Source organism: Falco punctatus (assembly GCF_963210335.1).
Source record: "Falco punctatus genome assembly, chromosome: Z".
In the NCBI taxonomy this organism is placed as follows: domain Eukaryota; kingdom Metazoa; phylum Chordata; class Aves; order Falconiformes; family Falconidae; genus Falco; species Falco punctatus.
The window spans coordinates 63,368,021-63,385,076 of NC_137586.1; the positions used below are offsets into that span (position 1 = coordinate 63,368,021).

Here is a 17,056-nt window from a genome sequence, read left to right on the forward strand (position 1 = left end):
GTTAACGAGGAACATACTCACAAACTATCCAGTATTTAAAAGCAGAAAAGTGGTAATAGGGAACACAAAGCTATCTATCATCTTCACTCCCATTAGTACTTACCTCAAGATGTCTACAGATAGATTTTAATAGCTTGTAGGTAGTATCTCTGGAGAGTAAGGAGACGAACATGTACTGAAAAAACAAAAGTTCCAAAACTGTTTGAGAAAAGCATACAGTACAAACTTTAAAAATAAGTGATTTTGCTGATGAAGTAACTGTTTTCAAGAACTTTTGTAGAGCAGGAAAACCCTCCACTCCTTTTAAGCCTATGACCTGGGGTTAATCACAAAGAACACAGAACAGGCCCATAAAAGTTACTATGTCCTGCTGCAGAAACCAGAGGATAGTCCAGATCTGTTCTTTTTTTAGGAAGACTTTGCACATTATGTTATACTTACCTCTTAAAAAACTACAAACAAAACCCCAAAGAACCACAACTCACTTTTTTTACAGTCTCCTGCATCCACAAAATGTTTGGGCAATGAAAATGGGCTGGCCTAAAGCTGCTCTTAGGATAATCATATCTTCTACTGATTGATGCAATTATTATTCCTGAATATCACTGTAAGCATATGTATTTTGTGCATCTATGGTATTGCTGGTCAGGTAAGAGACCCAAGTACATGAAAGAATATGTCAGAGCTGCCAACAAGGCAGATAATGCTCTGCACACACACTTCATGACCCAGCTGTTGCAGTTCCCCCAGTGCAACTACACAGCAGTCTTGGAGAATGGGGACGATAGATTACAGAGGTGAAAACCAGAGATTCCATTTCTTATTTTCTTACAAAGTTCTACATAGCTCTTTTTAGTGCAGATTCAAAGACCAAAGACAGAGGGTTAGTAAGAGGAAGAAAAAAAAGGGTCCTTGCTTGTCACAAGAGAATTAGCAGAAGAGGCTAGAATCATCCCCTAGGAAACCAGGTTCTCCAAAGTTCAAAGTCTAAATGCCAGCTGTTTAAGTGGCCACTTGGCACTTTCAAGAATCCCTCCTATTACTGTTGAGGAGGGAGTTAAAAAAAAGAACAGGCAGAAAAAAAATGAAAAAGAAAGCAAGCAGAGTGCAATAGCTTCACCCTCTACTAGTACTCACCCTATCTGTGACTGTTGCTATGATCAGAGCATTTGGCACAAGAAGGGCAGTTTTGGTCTTCTTCAAAAGCGTCACAGAGAGCGCAGGTATACTAATCTGAAACAAGATCAATGTAGTGTTAAGAGTACCAGTATGCACATATCTTTCACAAGGAGCCAGCCTACCAGATGTGATAAACCAGATCTTCAACACTCTTCATTTAAAGATTTCTCTACTACATCCCTGATTACTAATATTTCACATGGAACAGGTATGGTTTCAGATTATTACTGCCTCTTAACTGTTTTTATTTCTGTTTTTATCAGATGCTAATCCAGGCTTTAGTTCACGTCTGTCTTTCCTGATCCCTTCTGGCTCTTACAAGGCTATGAGCTCAGTGTACTGTAGAACATACCAGTTTTAAAGCTCGGCTTCTTGGTCTAGAAACAAAACATTTTGGAACACATCAGACCACAGGCTTGTTGAAGAATGAACACAGAATTCTTCTCCATACTTAGATCTTTTAGCCTGCAACAAGCAGCTGAGTAAACAGCTCATCCTTCAGTAATGTTGAAAATATAGACCCATAGACCCACTGACCGACTTAAACTGATTCCTGTGTGTGCCATCCAGACTGTCTACATTTACATTAAAAAGTTCTCAGTTTTCCTTCCTGCTTTACATCCAGTTTCATTAGCTTAATGCCTGCTAAATTTCAGAGTATTTCAGTTCTTTATAATAACAGAATATCTGGTTTGACTTTCAGTTGAAAAGCCTACAGCTTAGCAAGTTAGGCAAATGTAATAATCCTGGATACACATGGTTAATATACAATTCCTGTTCAATACTCTTTTGGCACACACTGTCACAACTACCTGAGAAATTTGGAAGCGATATTCAAAGTGTCCAAAGATTGTTCAAGGAGCAATCACAGCACTGCATCAAAACCACCAGTGTAGAAAGAGAATGAAGTTACTTTGTGTTACACAATTTCATAAAACATTGCTAACTTTTGTTCAGAACAGCAACAGAAAGTAATGAAATGAAAAATTGTTTTAGGTAACAAGGTATTTGTGTACGTTAATTTGGATGCAAGAGTGACAACCACTGTTGAAGCATGGCTAGTCAAGTATCTGCTTGTAGCCTAAGGGCTAGAAACTTGGCTCTTTACTTGGTAGTTTCATTAAAGAAGTGTGCTGGCAGAAAGACTCCAAAGCATATTAATTTAGTTACTTTCAATCCCAGTCCCCTGTCTTAGAATCTGTAAAACTGGTCATCATTTGTTCTATTGATTTTTTAACACGTCACCTCTATTTGTCCAGCTTCAGAAGACTAGTCTTTTGAAAATGGGTAATTAAACAGCTCCTCCACTATATCTTTTCTTCTTAAAGTGGACATCGTATCATTCACAAAGTTTTTCAACACTTTTCAAAACAACTTTTCCTGGGAGTAGGAAGAAGGGAGCAGCTATGATGCGTGTTTGATAGGAAACCCCCAGGATCTTCAGGTAGCTAGAACAGAATCTGTGTAGCTTTAAAAAGGCAAAATGAAACAACAAACCAAAACATAAGCAAACCAGAAGATTTTTCAGCAGAAATGCCACTAAACAGTAACGATAAAAAAGCAGCTTAAAAATTTTCTTATTGGTTCCATTCACCTCAAAGAATTTTAAATCAGAGATATTAATGGCATTCTACTGCATGTTATTTTGATGGATAACATTACTGTAATCAAGATTGAGGTGTACTTCAGTGGGATTAGGTACTTGCTTATTGCACTGCTACCCCAGCACCAGATTAAGATGTTAACATTCTATCTGCAACAATAATTATTTCAGGAAACAAGGTTTACCTGCAGGCAACTTGAAAAGCAACTAAAATGTGTAAGACAATGTTAGCTCCAGGAAAGACTCAAGGCCAGTATATATAGCCAAACCAGAACTACCTGGAAAGAGAGCGATGTCTTTCAAAGCCTATTGAATCCTGCAGATGCAATCTTTTATTTTTGAATATGCACAGTGTTTACACTGCAGAAACAGTCTCCTGACTTGCATGGCTATTCCCTCCCCCAAAGCTTTCAGTAAAAAAAAAAATCTGCAGGTAGAAGAATTCACATTGAAAAATTTATTAGAACGTGTAGACCTGCTGTTTCTCACAGTACAACACTTAATCACTAAGCTTAAATTGTTCTACAAGTTCTAAGCAATAGCAGTTTTGTGTCTTGGAAACTTTATCAGTGTATTTGACTGCTAAGAACGTGCCTTTTCCTGTGAAGCTTAATTTCCTTCTCCCCCTCCCATTACCTTATTTTTCATTATATCCCTGACCTTCCTGCTTTTTATTGATGGTGTTCCTAAAAACTTTTGCCTGCTTTATGTGACTGAACAAAGCCTTAAGCATGTGTTGCAGGGGCAGGGGGAGATAACTGGCAGTATCATTGACATACACACCATTTACATTAACATACTGCCTATGACTAACAGGACCCATTAACTAGGATTCAACAATAATTCCGTTTCTTGGGCCAAGCAGTAAAACACAATAATCTAAAAGGTCACTATGAACAACATGTTGTTAATAATTTTAAGCATTTTTAAATTACTCCACCTTCTCAAAAGCCCTTTCAAAGATAGATGTCGTTCCACCAAAACAACTGACAGCAGAGAAGTAAGATACTCTCAACTCCTAAACTGGTTTCAGCACCCAATTTACTGACAAAGGTCTGGATCCAACCAGGAACTCTGTTCAAGGACGTACTTGAGAAAGAAGCCAAAGAAATCCTTGCAGCAAACTGAGCTGCTTTCCAATAAAAGCTCAAAAACAAAGCACAGTTTATGGAAACAAAACCACTCCAAAAGCTCCAGATCAACAGAAACAGAACACAAATCTTTTTGGAAAGGCTTTATTTCTATCTGTAAGCATAGCATTTACCGCAGGGGACCCAAGACTTAGGTGGGTTGTATCTGCACCAAAAAAAGAAAGAAAAAAAGAAAGAAAAAAAGAGTATATGACCTTGTAAATTAGGATCTTCCCAACTGTTCATGTCCCATTTCTGCTCTTCAATTGAGGCTCACAAGTAAAAAACTAGCAAACTATTTTTTCTTTCCCCATTCTCTGTTTATGCAGGAGTGCTAGAAGAATACCTCAAAGATCTTTGCCACTCAACTCGGAAGCCAGTTTTAGCTCTCCCTCTTTCATTGTCTTAATATGCTTGATTCTTCCCTCTAGTTCTCCAACTACAGTCTCATAGTCCTTATACTTCTCAGCCTTCCCTCCTCCTCTTTTCCATACTTAGCCCAAGTAAGATATTTTTGTACAGTTTGTGCTACATGGGCTTGGCAATGACCTCACTGCTGCATATCAGATCCTTTCGTTTCATCTGTTTTTTTCAGATAGGAAGTCCTTAAGAGAGAGACTCGATCTTTAATACTAATAATGCTCCAGTTCTACAGTGACTTTTGGGCATCACTTCTGAACAGTGATCGTATTCAATAATACTTAGAAGTATTAGTATTCTAGCATTGCATAATAATGTGAACTTCTGATTAATAACAGATTGTTAAGGAACAGCATTGCTGTTCTGTACACAAAGATTTTACTGACCTTAGTGTCCTTACCAAAAACCTTCGAATGGAAGCAAATCCAGTTTTCAGAAAGGAATAACTTTCCTTGGTACAGAATTTCTTTCTGCAAAGCACAGGTAAAACCTGAAAGAAATAGATACTCTATGATCTTTAAGGTAACTAAAATTCAAGCCAGCTGTTACCAGTTTGGCTTTTGTTTTGCTCTTTTTTTGCAAAATTATAGTATGTTTAGATTTATACCTTTCAATAAATATTGTCAAACCTTGAAATATTCAGTAAGTTTAACTAATACTGACAAGCTCAGAAGATTTCACAGGCCTAAGTTTAGAATCAAAATATATGAGAGACAAAGACCAAAATGTCTAATAACATACAACTGGCTCAAAGAAGCCAAGAATACTTTCTGGGAGAGTACTACCTAGCTTCCTAGAAACTTTTTTTACTAGTTTTCAGGCAACATCAACTTTTAGCTCTACAGCAGTTGTCTGGACTAGATGACCAACCGAGGAACAACACACATAAACTAATACAGCTTTTACTTCACAGCCATTGAACAAATAATTTCTCACCCATGAACCTTTTTCTTTGTATTCCGTTCCAGGAACATGTTAGAAGTATCTATGTAGAATTCACTTGAATTCTACTACCACAGGGAACAGCAGAATCTTTAAACATTTTAAGTCCTTCTCCTACCAGTTTTTTTAAATCTTAAAGCATCATCAACAGCAAAAACTCAGGCTAGTCACTTGACCAGTGCTGTCTGAGTTAAGTTACACCTTTAGTAAGGAAGCTTCAGTACTGAAAAACATTGCACTAGGTTACTCTGCAAGTGCAAAGCAGGTTAGGATTCCCACAGACTCCCAACAACTAAGATCGAAGTTTTGCAAGATTAAAACAAAAACACCCACTGCATGCAGAAGAAGGCCTTGTAGCTCTACGCAGCTGGAGTTTAAGGTTTTTAAAATTTAAATAGTTCCACTTGTACATCACCACAGTTGGCGAGTAACAGCCTCTTAGATCCACAGCCAGCAATGACAAGGGCGTTAATACTCACTTTGTTTCAGTGGCTCATCAATGGGAACATCTAGAAACAGCTTATGAAAGTGTGCATTTGCCTTCAGCTAAAAAACAAAAAGCCCCACACCCAGAGACACATACCTTATTAGACAGTCTTACAATCAAGTGACCCATTCCACTTCCTATCCTCCCAATATATTGTAATTTTGCCCACTTGTTTTACAATAAATCCTGATTTTTGCTATGTGACTATTAAGTCTGTGTCCTGCTTTACCCAGACTCTGATGAAAATGGAAGCTATGTCCTTATACAACCATGAACTATTAAACAAGGGGGTTTTCACGGTAGCTACATATTAACTCCTACTATACATATAAACAAACAAGTCCATCCTCTGCCCTACCTGATTTGAGGCACGTTTTTTCCTTTCAGTCTTGGAGTCACTCTTGATATCGACGTTCAGGAGTGGACTATCTGTGCTGCTTTTTGTCCTGAAGATCAAAAAAGGCATCCCATATAAGCTTGGCCTCAGTTCATTAGCCTTGAAAAGTTAGCAACAGGACGTGCTTTTCCATGAAACATATTAATTCTTTAGTAACTATTATCTGATTCATCAAGGATTATCCAGCAAAGAGGAGTGTATCTTATTCTTAAACCATGCCAGCCCTCACAGAAGGTTTTCTGTTAATTTAGAAGGGATATTCTAAATTGGTAGTTGTAAGGAAGTAGAAGTTCAAGACATTTTTACAACTTAATGAATTATCACAGTGCTTAGCTCCATGTTTGTTTGGTTCTTGGTAACATGTGAAATACTAACACTAAGCATGTTACTTACTAATAGAAGATAAAGTAAGATAAAACTTAGTAGCTGAGAGTGCAGGGCAGTGTACTGAAAGCTACGAATTTGCACAAAGTATAAACTAATTTGGAGAGTGCAAAAGAGATAAAATACAGGTGCATAAGTCATAGGATGGCTATGAACTGTGTAAGTGTAATGTAGTGTAATGAAATCATTAAGACAACCAGCAATCCTAGAGGAGATGAAAGGGAATTGTCAGGGCCAGTTATATAGGAAGCTGTACCTGTACAGCTCTAGCCATTCATACTAGAAAAAGAAAACCAACCAAAAACCCAACAGCTCTAGAGCAGAACAAGTACAGAAGAAAGTCTCTCTGGATGGCTGGGAAAACGAGTTTTGTTTGTTTTATACAGAAGAACATAATGGCATGGACTGTTCAGAAAAACAAAACCAAAGCTGGGCTAACAGTATTTCATAAATCAGGAAGAGAAGAACATTATCCCTGAGAGCTATTTAGCACAGAACAAAAGCATGTCAATAGGCTATAAAAATAAGGTAGCTCTAATTTTTTTAGCCCTTCAGATGCAGACTGAAGAGCAGAAGGAAAAACACAACACAGGACCACTATACTGAAAGACCTGAAGAACATATGCTAAAAATTCAATGGGGAAAGAAAGGTGCTACAAAAGCTTCCACTACTGCACCTTATCCTGCACAGTAAGTCTTCTTTACTTTCCTAGACTTCAGAGGTTCAATATTTCTAGCAAAAAAAAAAGTAAGGGTGAGAGGAAGAGAATGCTCAAGTGTAATGGTGATATAGCTGGATTTAGGAAAGAGAATGTGCAACAAGATTGCTGCAGCAAGGGGACTGGTTGCATACCTCAGGTGGTCTCAGAAGAAAACTCTAAAATACTTGTGTATGTGTATTTGTGTGCTTATGTAAAGTACAGGTCCAACAGAAATGAACAGTGAGCCTTACAAAAAAACACTTATGCCAACCCCTCACCAGCACACACTCAATCAGTCAATTACATTGTAAGAAGTAAGACTGGAAGGAGAGTTTGGGGTAAAAAAAAAAAAGTAATCATGTATTTCTTCAAATACCTCCCCGTTGTAGATGCTTCAGGAAATTAAGTGATATCTTTTAAATATCTGCCTTGTGACCAAAACCACAGTGTCAGGTTGACTGCTGACTTCTGTTCACAAAGTGGAACAGATGCAAAATTTCAAGTGGGATTTTAGTATTATTTTGTTTTCTTGTAGAAGAGTTTCAAAGGCATTCCAGTTTCCAACAAAGGAAGAATGACTATATTCACAGAGACTTTACAATAATCTGATGCAATATACAGCACAGAGTCCAAAATTAACACATGTCACATTTTTACCATGGACAATCAACACTGCAGCATGAAAGAGTTCTGGCTACAGCCCAGTACTCAAACTGTGAAAAGGTCATAACTAGCAGTGGCACCAAGCAGTGCAAAGCATTTTTTCCTAAAACAGGGAATCTAAGCCAGCCCAAAATCTAAATTCCCACTAGTCTGACTGGTTGTGGTGGGTAACAGCAATCCCTGGAAAGTGGCTCTGATACCTGTTTACTTGCATAGTTTCTTGCCAGTAGTTTCCCGAGTAGCTTCTTGATTGGATTGTAACCATTCTGATTATTTGACTAGAACAACACTCACAGCATTTCTCACATTACCTAGCACCGTCAACTTTTTTCCGGTCATCAAAATATTCCATTTCAGTGGTAGGGGTCTGCAGCAACACAGTAGGTGATTTTCCTGCCTTTCTTTTTTCATCTGTTCCATTTTCTCCATCTGAACTGCAGAGGAAAAAAAAAAAATAGAAATATGTATTGCAGGATTTATACTGATATCAAATGCCACTGCAACTCATTGACAATACAGCACATAATAAAGAACAAAATTACATATTTTATGTTAAGGTCCTGAAAAGTTTTCAGTTACTGACTTGATGGTATCATACATCTGAACAGTATTCTGAGTTCTGATACTGGAATTTCAGCAATGAAGAGAGGAAAATTGAAATACTGCCATGGATATTTCAGTGCTCATAGAATTTGTAGCTCAAGCTTCCGTTCCAAAAAGAACGTCTCGTTTAGGAAAACTGCATTCCATGTTCAGTACTCAGACTTAACGATGAATGGAAATTAATCTGATCGGCAAGCCGGGAGAAAAACATCCTGCTTGACAGTACCTAGTGCTTAGCAGATTATTTGTGACTCAGGGTTGCAAGAGGAAGCTGGGTCCTATTTTACCTCTCATTTATCTACTCTATGAGAGTCTACTTGCAGGATTTTCACAATAAAGGGTCCTCTCAAAGTATCAGAAGCACTGGTTTTATTTTACAAAAGCAGCAGTGCCATCACAGTGCATTGCCTTTTCACAGAACGTGCCACTGCCTCAGAAAAGTATGTCAAGGAACTAGAGTCTGAGGGCTAGGAGATGTGCCATCAGAGCCTTTCATGGCTTCCCTTTTCATCATTTTCTAATAAAATGTTAACTCAGAAAATTTAGAGGAAAAAGCTGTCATTAATTGCAGAGTCTGAAGAATGACAACACCTTAAAATAAGACATGACAAATACATAGACACACCCTTCTTTGGAAGACTAAAGCTTCAGAAAGACTACAGGATACTCTTAGCATTAAAAATAAAGCCAAACAATTTTGCCAGTTAATGTCTGGCCTGAATGACCTTATTTATAGAAGCTTTCCATTATAATGTTTAATTCTCAAATTTTATGGCAATAACACAGCCACTGCCATTATGTGATGGTGTTTTTACAATAAACATTTTCTTTTCCTACTAAGACAAGAGTTTTGCTGACAGAGGTTCCCAGACTAGTTTAGTCTCTCTTCTTTTAAGAAGGGCATAAAAAAATCCATTGCTTTGATTACACTTTAGTGAGTAAAATCAGAAGACCAACCTCACAACATCTTAATTGCGATCTAATGAGGCGGTATCCTACCCCCCAGTTAAACTAGAGCTTATCTCACAGGACAAAAGCCATGGAGTTTTGCCTTACTGGTGCTAGGCATCTTATGTTTACATAGAGCAACTATTCCCCTACCTCATCCTTCCTCAACCCTTAGCACTCCCCAACACAGGGGCACTGAATTGATACTTCTGAAGTCATGTGCTGTGTATAATTTAAAGGGTTACAGCACTAATAAAGTCAGTAAGGAAAAAACCCAATGGTTTCCCCACTGCTTCACTCTTGGAGGAGCCCTGACTGACCACAAGGCACCAGCGGTTATTTTCAGCCAACACAAACTATGCCCGAAAAACCCAAATAAGCAGTTTTAATCTGTTTAAGCAGAGAGACACAAGGTGCTTCTCGGAAGCATAGGGGAGCTTGTATTCCAAAAATCTGCAAATCCTGCAAATGTCTTAGTCACAGCCTTGACATAACACAGCAGTACTTTAAGATGTAGTTGCTTGAGTCTGGAGCCTGACTGGTGTCCATCTTCACCTTGGGCAGCCTGCTATTCTTACACAGCAACACTACAGACTGATCAAAGCAGCCTGTATCACACCCAGACCTCCATACTACAAGTTTGTTCCAAAAATACCTGTAACCCAGGTTTTAGTGTTCATTTACACCTGCCAGTTTGGTTAGATGTTTTGTTGCTCTTAAATGCTGTATTTACTTACCACTCATATTCCCTTTTCCTTCACCCATAGATTAATCCCAACTTCACGGTTAAACCTATGAGTCTCTCCTACCCTGTCTTCCCTATCAACCACTACTATTCCTGAACCGCTACTGTCTCAACTGATTCCCTCTAGCTGCTTTCAAATGGCAGAGAGCTAGGGCATCTCAGCATGCTAATCCTGCTGACTGTTGTGTGTGGAAATGCTAAACTATCTCATGCCAGTCTGATCACCTCTACAGGATCATCTTCTGCAGCTGTGAACAGGAAGCATGTACCCAAACACTGTGAGAGTTTCCCCCAAAACCATTTCAGGCATGAGGAGAATAATGTGGCTTGTGTAACACGTGCCACTGACAGTAGCGATTTTGAGTGTATTCCTACTAGCTGATAAAGTTTTGCTATGCCTATCCTTCACACTTCATTATGTGCCCCCTTCACATAATGAAAAACTACATAAGGACTTGTCTTTACTGTTCTGATAACTATTGCTCCACACAGCAGCTAAGTTCCTAGTAGGTTTCTTTATCAGAATAATCTTACCTGTCCTTCTGGAGAAGAAAACATCACAGGTATGACCTAAAACCAGTACAATACCATTCACCAAGTCACAAGCAAATTAAAGTACTCCTTGCCATTTTCATGCATGAGGCAGGATTCATAAATGCTTTTTAAAGAGAGGACAAAAGTCAGCAATCCATGAAGAAAAATCAGATCAAGTGCACTTAAGAAACAAAGTGATGCTAACTACAACATTGAGCAGGAGTTGCACATATGTGAACTGTATTTGCAAATATCAGGGCAAAGCATGTAAACTGTCTGACTTATCAGGAGTTTGATATGAAAATAAGTATTTTTCAAATTGAACATATATTGTGTATTTGGTACTACTAACAAGCCTATTTAAAATAACAGCTAAAAGAAAAGTTGCCTCTAGTTTCTAAATAAAAAACTTCTATCATAAGGAGTATTTTCAAAGCCAAGGCTTACACTTGGTACAAGATCATATCTTGTATCTAAGCAAGTTAAATTAAACATTAGTTGCAAGCACTCTAATTAAAATTCTTGCAAGAGATGTTTCTTTTCCTTTTATAAAAATACAATAACCAAACTGAGTAATTTAAGATTAAATCACAGAGAAGGGAAAATGCTATGAGATAGATTAACCAATGCAGTGGACTAAGTTTCATTCTAATGAAGTGTTCAGAAGTTCATTATTCATCAATGTATTTTAAAAGTCAGAAGAACTTCATCTCTTCCGATCTGAATGGTTTCTGTGAACCAACAACTTTCCAATAGACAGATGTGTCAAGTTCCTTGTACTGCAGAAAGTTTCTGAACTTCAAAAGGTTTTCATATTTCATGCTAATCTTATCTAGGATCTGAAAAACAGACTGTGAAAATTATGTGGTGTCACATTAATGGGGAATTTTCAAAAGGAAAAAAATTGAAGACAGTAATTAATCTAAAATACAACTTTTTTTACTATTCATTTCAAAACTAGTTGAATAAGCAGCATTGAACAGAAATGTGACACACAGGTATTAATAAGCCACAGTTTGGAAAGTGAGCCTTGGAGAACAACCATTGTCCTTGACAACCCCAATATGGTCTTACCAGACATGAACATTTCTCAGGCATACATAAGAGAAATTAAAAACTCTAGAACTGTACAGTGGTTACTGTGTTTCATTCCCCACAACCACGCAAACCTTTCTACAAAGCTTCCTCAGATCCATCCCAAAGAACACCCATGCTACTTGGTCTGCCTGATAATAGGTCTAAAAAGTCCAGAAGCCACAATAAGTTGGGACAAACTAGTCCCCCAGTCCACAAACTGCACATCAGTTACTCAGGAGGAAGGCAGCATCTTGAGTAACCAGTGATGTTAGCTACAACTTCAATTGCTTGCAAAACAGCAGCCAAACCAGTATTTCTCTAGGGTTTAACTGAGTCAGCATTGGTGCAACATTCCTTCTGTGGATGGAGCAGACATAGTGGATCACCATGTTACCTTAGAAGCCCTGCTATCCTGCTTTGTTTCTTTTATACAGAAAGGATTAATTTTGCAACAGCAGTTCAACTGCTGTATTATTGCAATTTATCAGCCAAAAGACTGTGGAGTAATTTCTCCCCTGCCATCCTTTGGTGAAAGTTTATTACATAATGATTGATTACTGCTTATGAAAACATCTTTGATCATGTACTTGGTTAGGAATTGTTTAACTTGGACAGCGAGCTTAAGTTGCTCAAGGACAACTATATATCACATTGAACGAATCCAACAGATGGTGCTTGTCCTGAGCCCCCTGAACAGGCAGGAAGTGAGCAGGATCATCTGGACAATAAACATTGCGTGCAGCTGTGCCATGACAGTAACTTGACCACACTTGGACATCTGGCCAACATCCCTGACGTGTGTGGACCCTACGGATCATGACACAGAGTATGCCTGCACTTGGCGCAAACTTAAAAGCTTGCATACACTAGGTATGTAAGCTGGTTTTGGTTTTGCTGCATATAAAGGTGGGCAAGCTCTGTGACTGGGCCAGAAGACTCACCTACAGATGGACACACCATGCAGGAACTTCCCAGTTACTGACAGACTCCTCACACCGGCTGCAACAGGGTTTCCCAGCTAAAGTGTGGGCCTGGATGATGTTATTAAGGTAATCGGTGGTATAAACTTTGCTTTGCAGTAATGATTTGATGCATCGCTCCTATTGCTCTTTTATCATACTGTGTATATTAATTAGTACTGTTTCCTTTTATCATAATACACACTGGTGTCCTTTATTGTACTGTAATAAACTACATTTATTTTTATATTTGATTTGGAGTCCACTTTTGCTTGGAGTCCAGTCAGTCAGCAAAACAGGTCCAGAGTCTTGCTTGGTACAATGTATATGTGGAAATATCCATCACAAATACAGTGATATTCTGTATCTTTTGGTTCTGTTGAGTAGCTGTTGGATTTAGTGGGCAGCTGTTAGCAGACCAAAAGGATTTGACAAAGGAATCAAAGATGTGCGAAAGGCCCAAATACTAAGATATAGTGTTATTTAAGCTGTTCTTACTGCCTGACATTAATCTATTCAGATAAAGGAACTTGTTATTCTTTCAGAAACTAAAAGCCAAAGGAAGAGACTCAAAACATTCCAGGATCCCAGATCAAGATGACAGACTTTGGCAGGCTTAAAAGCAGACGAGATGGAACAAGATGAAGGGATCTATCTAGGCAGCATCCAGGAGACAAACGGGCAACATACCTCAAGCAGAGATGACTGCAAGGGGATAAGATGAAATGTGCTAATGCTTTGAAAGGACACCCTACCAAGCATGCTGCAGGTCAGAGGCCTCCTCCCTCAGCACAGACTTTATATCCTTGACCTACCACACCCTGAAGGAACAACCATCACAACCTCCCTTTGCTAGGCCTAAAGTCTTAAGTCCTTTCAGAAGGTATGCCCCATCATTCCACGAAGCATATTTTCTGTGCCACACTGGTCTGAACAAACCTTTTTTGGACGCATAATCTGAATCCGGAGTGCTTTATCTGATGAGTTTTCTTTCACACCTTACACAGTTGAATTATTTCACCCCTGGACAGAAGAAAACACCTTTTCCATAGTAAACTCTCCAGCTGTCCTCTTCATAGCAGATTACAGTGGTGTCCATACTGAACAAACTAACAAGTGCTCAACTTGAGGATTTAGATGTTGTATGTTTCTACAAAGTCTGGTTACTCAGAAGCAAAATGCCTCCAGTAGCTCTACAGACATGATCCAGTGTTATGTGGCACAAGGCACTGTTCATGAGAGAAAACAGATCTCCTAAAAAACCCACGCCTCAGAGTATTGTTACAATTCAGCCTGCTTCTAAGACCAAGTATCACTTTTCTGTGCAAACAGAAAGCCAAACTTTGACAATAATCAAGAATCCAAAACTATCAAAACAAGCAGAAAATGAGCTACAGCTACCTTGATCACAAAAGAGCAGAGAACTGCTTAACAGCTGCTATAATGGATGTTAAGGATAGCCATAATCTATGTATTGGTATTTGTGTAATTCCGTATACTTAGTACACAGCCTGTAATCACAAAGGAGCAAAGAGCTGCTTAACAGCTGCTATAATGGATGTTAAGGATAGCCATAATCTATGTGTTGGTATTTGTATAATCCCTTATACTTAGTACACAGCCTGCACTTAAGGCTGAAAAGTGAAGGAAGCTAAGCAACCAATTCTGAAGTTTGGCATTTCTTACGTATGTTGTATGACAGATATACAACCATCAAATGTAATTATACTGAATATGGAGAGCAGCAAAGCATTAATGAAGGAGCAGAGATGTGAAACCCTGCGTGAGGGAAAGGGTCAGTTTGTTAACATGAATAGGTATGAGCCGGACTGAGATTTAACTGCCTGAGGTTGTTCAAGGAGTAGGCTAATTCTCTTCTCATGAATTCAGTCAAACATGGCATAATGGAGGCAAAGTTAGATAGCTGTACATTAACTGAATATCAAATGCATATGGATGGGCACACATACATATATGCTACATATTTCTTTGTGCATTTCTAGGATGAAACAGGTCAGGCACAGGTGGAATCTTGATATCAGCTAGTACTGAAAGAGGAACTAACCAAGACTTTTTCTAATTGTGAATCTTACTTAATATAACAAGGTATTTTATTTCAGAAATATTTCCTGCTTTTGTTTCACAACTGTGTCTTGGAACACACTCACCTGTGAGCAGTCTCATATGTTTGTGTTGCTGTATCTTTATTAAAGGGATGAATGACATTTCTGAGTCAATACTGAACAGAAACCTCCAATGCTGTTAAGGACAGAGGAAGTAAAGTTTTCTTCCCCTCAACTGAATAGACATTTCACATAATAACCAGATCAAGTTTCACACTACCTTACCACTTGGACATCAGGAAGATCACTGTGACACCACAGACGTCATTAGCAAGTATGTAAATTCTCTGCTCTAAATACCATCTATTATTAACTGGCTGTATTCCCTGTCTAATCAAAACCAGACTACTATCAAGTTCCATAGAAAAAAAACAAAACAACCCACAGAAGAATTCCCTGTGCTCTGAAACATGAGACACTATAACAAGATATTTTATTAAGTTAACACTAGAACAGGAACATAAGCCATTAGCTCTCTCGTCTTTTCAAGAGTTTCCGTTTCAGATATCCACTTCAAAAAGCAAAAGCCCTCTCATATGTATCTTCACTCAACTCCACAAGATTCCCAGCATGCGGTTTTCATGGGAGTCTTGGCAGGGTGACCAAAAACTATCTGAACATAGGCATGGACAAATCTAGCACAACACAACTCTTCTCAACAAATAAACTTCTGAAAAAAATGGGAAGCAAAAGACGCTAGGGGAGACACTCATTCACATCTACTTTGGGCTGGAGCAAGTGTTCTTTTAATTCCCCAACTTGCTGGCAGCTTTTAGCAGGAAAGATTTTGCTGTCTCCTCGTGCTAGCCTACCTTTATCTTCTAACCCAGAACACGACAAAAAATAGGATCATAAATCCTACTGAAAAGGAAGCACGTAGTGTTTTATCAGATTATATTTTTATCTTTAGCCTCCAGCGGTAACAGCAGAAAGGGAAAAGAAAGAAGAATTCCTGAACCTATGACTTGTTCAGGGTGCACAAGAGAGGGCAAAGGCATGTAAGTTTCAGGTCTACCAACTGTTCTATACCACATTCAATAAGAAAGATAAAATGCTGCGTTTATACATAATCCGTGTCTTCAGTATGACTTCATGGGCATCTATCAGTTAGATCTGCTCTGAAACTCAAGCAGAAACAATGCAAATCTCTCTTGAACACCACAAGCATCTTTACAATGATCACCTGATCACCAGAGGTCTGATCACCAGAGCATGAGCATAATGTAAAGGTTTGGTCTCACTACCTGAGCCTGGATCTCTGAGTTTTAGATGAGGAACTCCACAGCAACATGCCTCCATATGATACAAGACTTGGCTGCCAGTTTTCCAGCATTAATTGTGTTTTCAAAAAACCCCTAAGTAGCTACATCAGACTGAATTAGGATTACAAAAAAAACAAGAACAAAAACCAAAAAACCCCAAGCAGACAACAGCAATTACATTAACAACTGCTATTAAGAATGCAGAACAGTTTAAGATGATAGCAGAGGTTTAGGAGCAATCTTGCTAACACCTTTATTCCTTTCTCGTCTGCTTAAGAAAAAACAAAGTTAAAAAATGAAGCTGCCATGAATCACTTGACCAGCTGCTTCTGTTTTATGGCACTTTTAGAAGTAATGACTTAATATGCTGCACACGAAGTGTTTTAATCAATGTACACGGGAAAAAATAAGTTTGGTTCTTCAGACAGGTTATATACAAAAGGAAGGAGGGTTGGATTTGATCATGCAGCAGTTCCTTTAAGAACTGGCATTGACAATAGATAACCCACAATCATTAATGGGATTTCTCTGTTTAAAAGGCAACAGTGATGGAACAGAAAAAATTCGGTAGGTATTTCAAGAGATACCCAAGCACAACATTTTTTTTGTACGTTCCCCAGCAAGAATAGTGCAGAACAAGTCCTAATGCAAAACACCGAGATGAAGATGAACATATAATTGTGCCTATCTACCCTGTTTCATCCTATCTTCCATCAAGGATGGCAGTGGATCACAGTGAAATCACTGTTGGAGGCTCACTGTTCACCAGTGCAAGGGTCTGGCAGTGCTGAATTTCCCATAATTATCTGTGCAACCTACAACTTTTCTGACAGACCTGCCTATGCGTTCACGGAAAAGACCAGAACAATGTTGATAATCTAATACAAAAGCTATTACTT

General features: G+C 38.5%; 2 protein-coding genes across 4 annotated transcripts in view; one reads left to right on the forward strand and one right to left on the reverse strand.

The window, feature by feature from the left end:
* Positions 1-17,056, forward strand: part of LOC308056817 (uncharacterized protein) — a gene marked incomplete at its 5' end in the record, with an annotated part of 365,182 nt that overhangs the window by 19,795 nt on the left and 328,331 nt on the right. Inside the window, one exon of the mRNA XM_080372678.1 lies at positions 7,090-7,232. Within this exon, the coding sequence (XP_080228804.1) occupies positions 7,090-7,232 (143 nt within the window). The remainder of the gene's footprint in view (positions 1-7,089; positions 7,233-17,056) is intronic.
* GRAMD2B (GRAM domain containing 2B) overlaps positions 1-17,056 on the reverse strand; it is a 32,705-nt gene that overhangs the window by 9,340 nt on the left and 6,309 nt on the right. For 2 of the 3 annotated variants that reach the window (XR_013924972.1, XM_080372676.1), the window contains exons 2-7: positions 8,218-8,340; positions 6,120-6,207; positions 5,754-5,820; positions 4,719-4,822; positions 1,138-1,233; positions 104-175 (exon numbers count right to left, since the gene is read on the reverse strand). Coding sequence is in view for 2 of the 3 variants with exons in the window: in XM_080372676.1 (XP_080228802.1) it covers positions 104-175; positions 1,138-1,233; positions 4,719-4,822; positions 5,754-5,820; positions 6,120-6,207; positions 8,218-8,340 (550 nt within the window). In the remaining variant the exon portion in view is untranslated. The remainder of the gene's footprint in view (positions 1-103; positions 176-1,137; positions 1,234-4,718; positions 4,823-5,753; positions 5,821-6,119; positions 6,208-8,217; positions 8,341-17,056) is intronic. The other variant, XM_080372677.1, reaches the window with a different exon arrangement.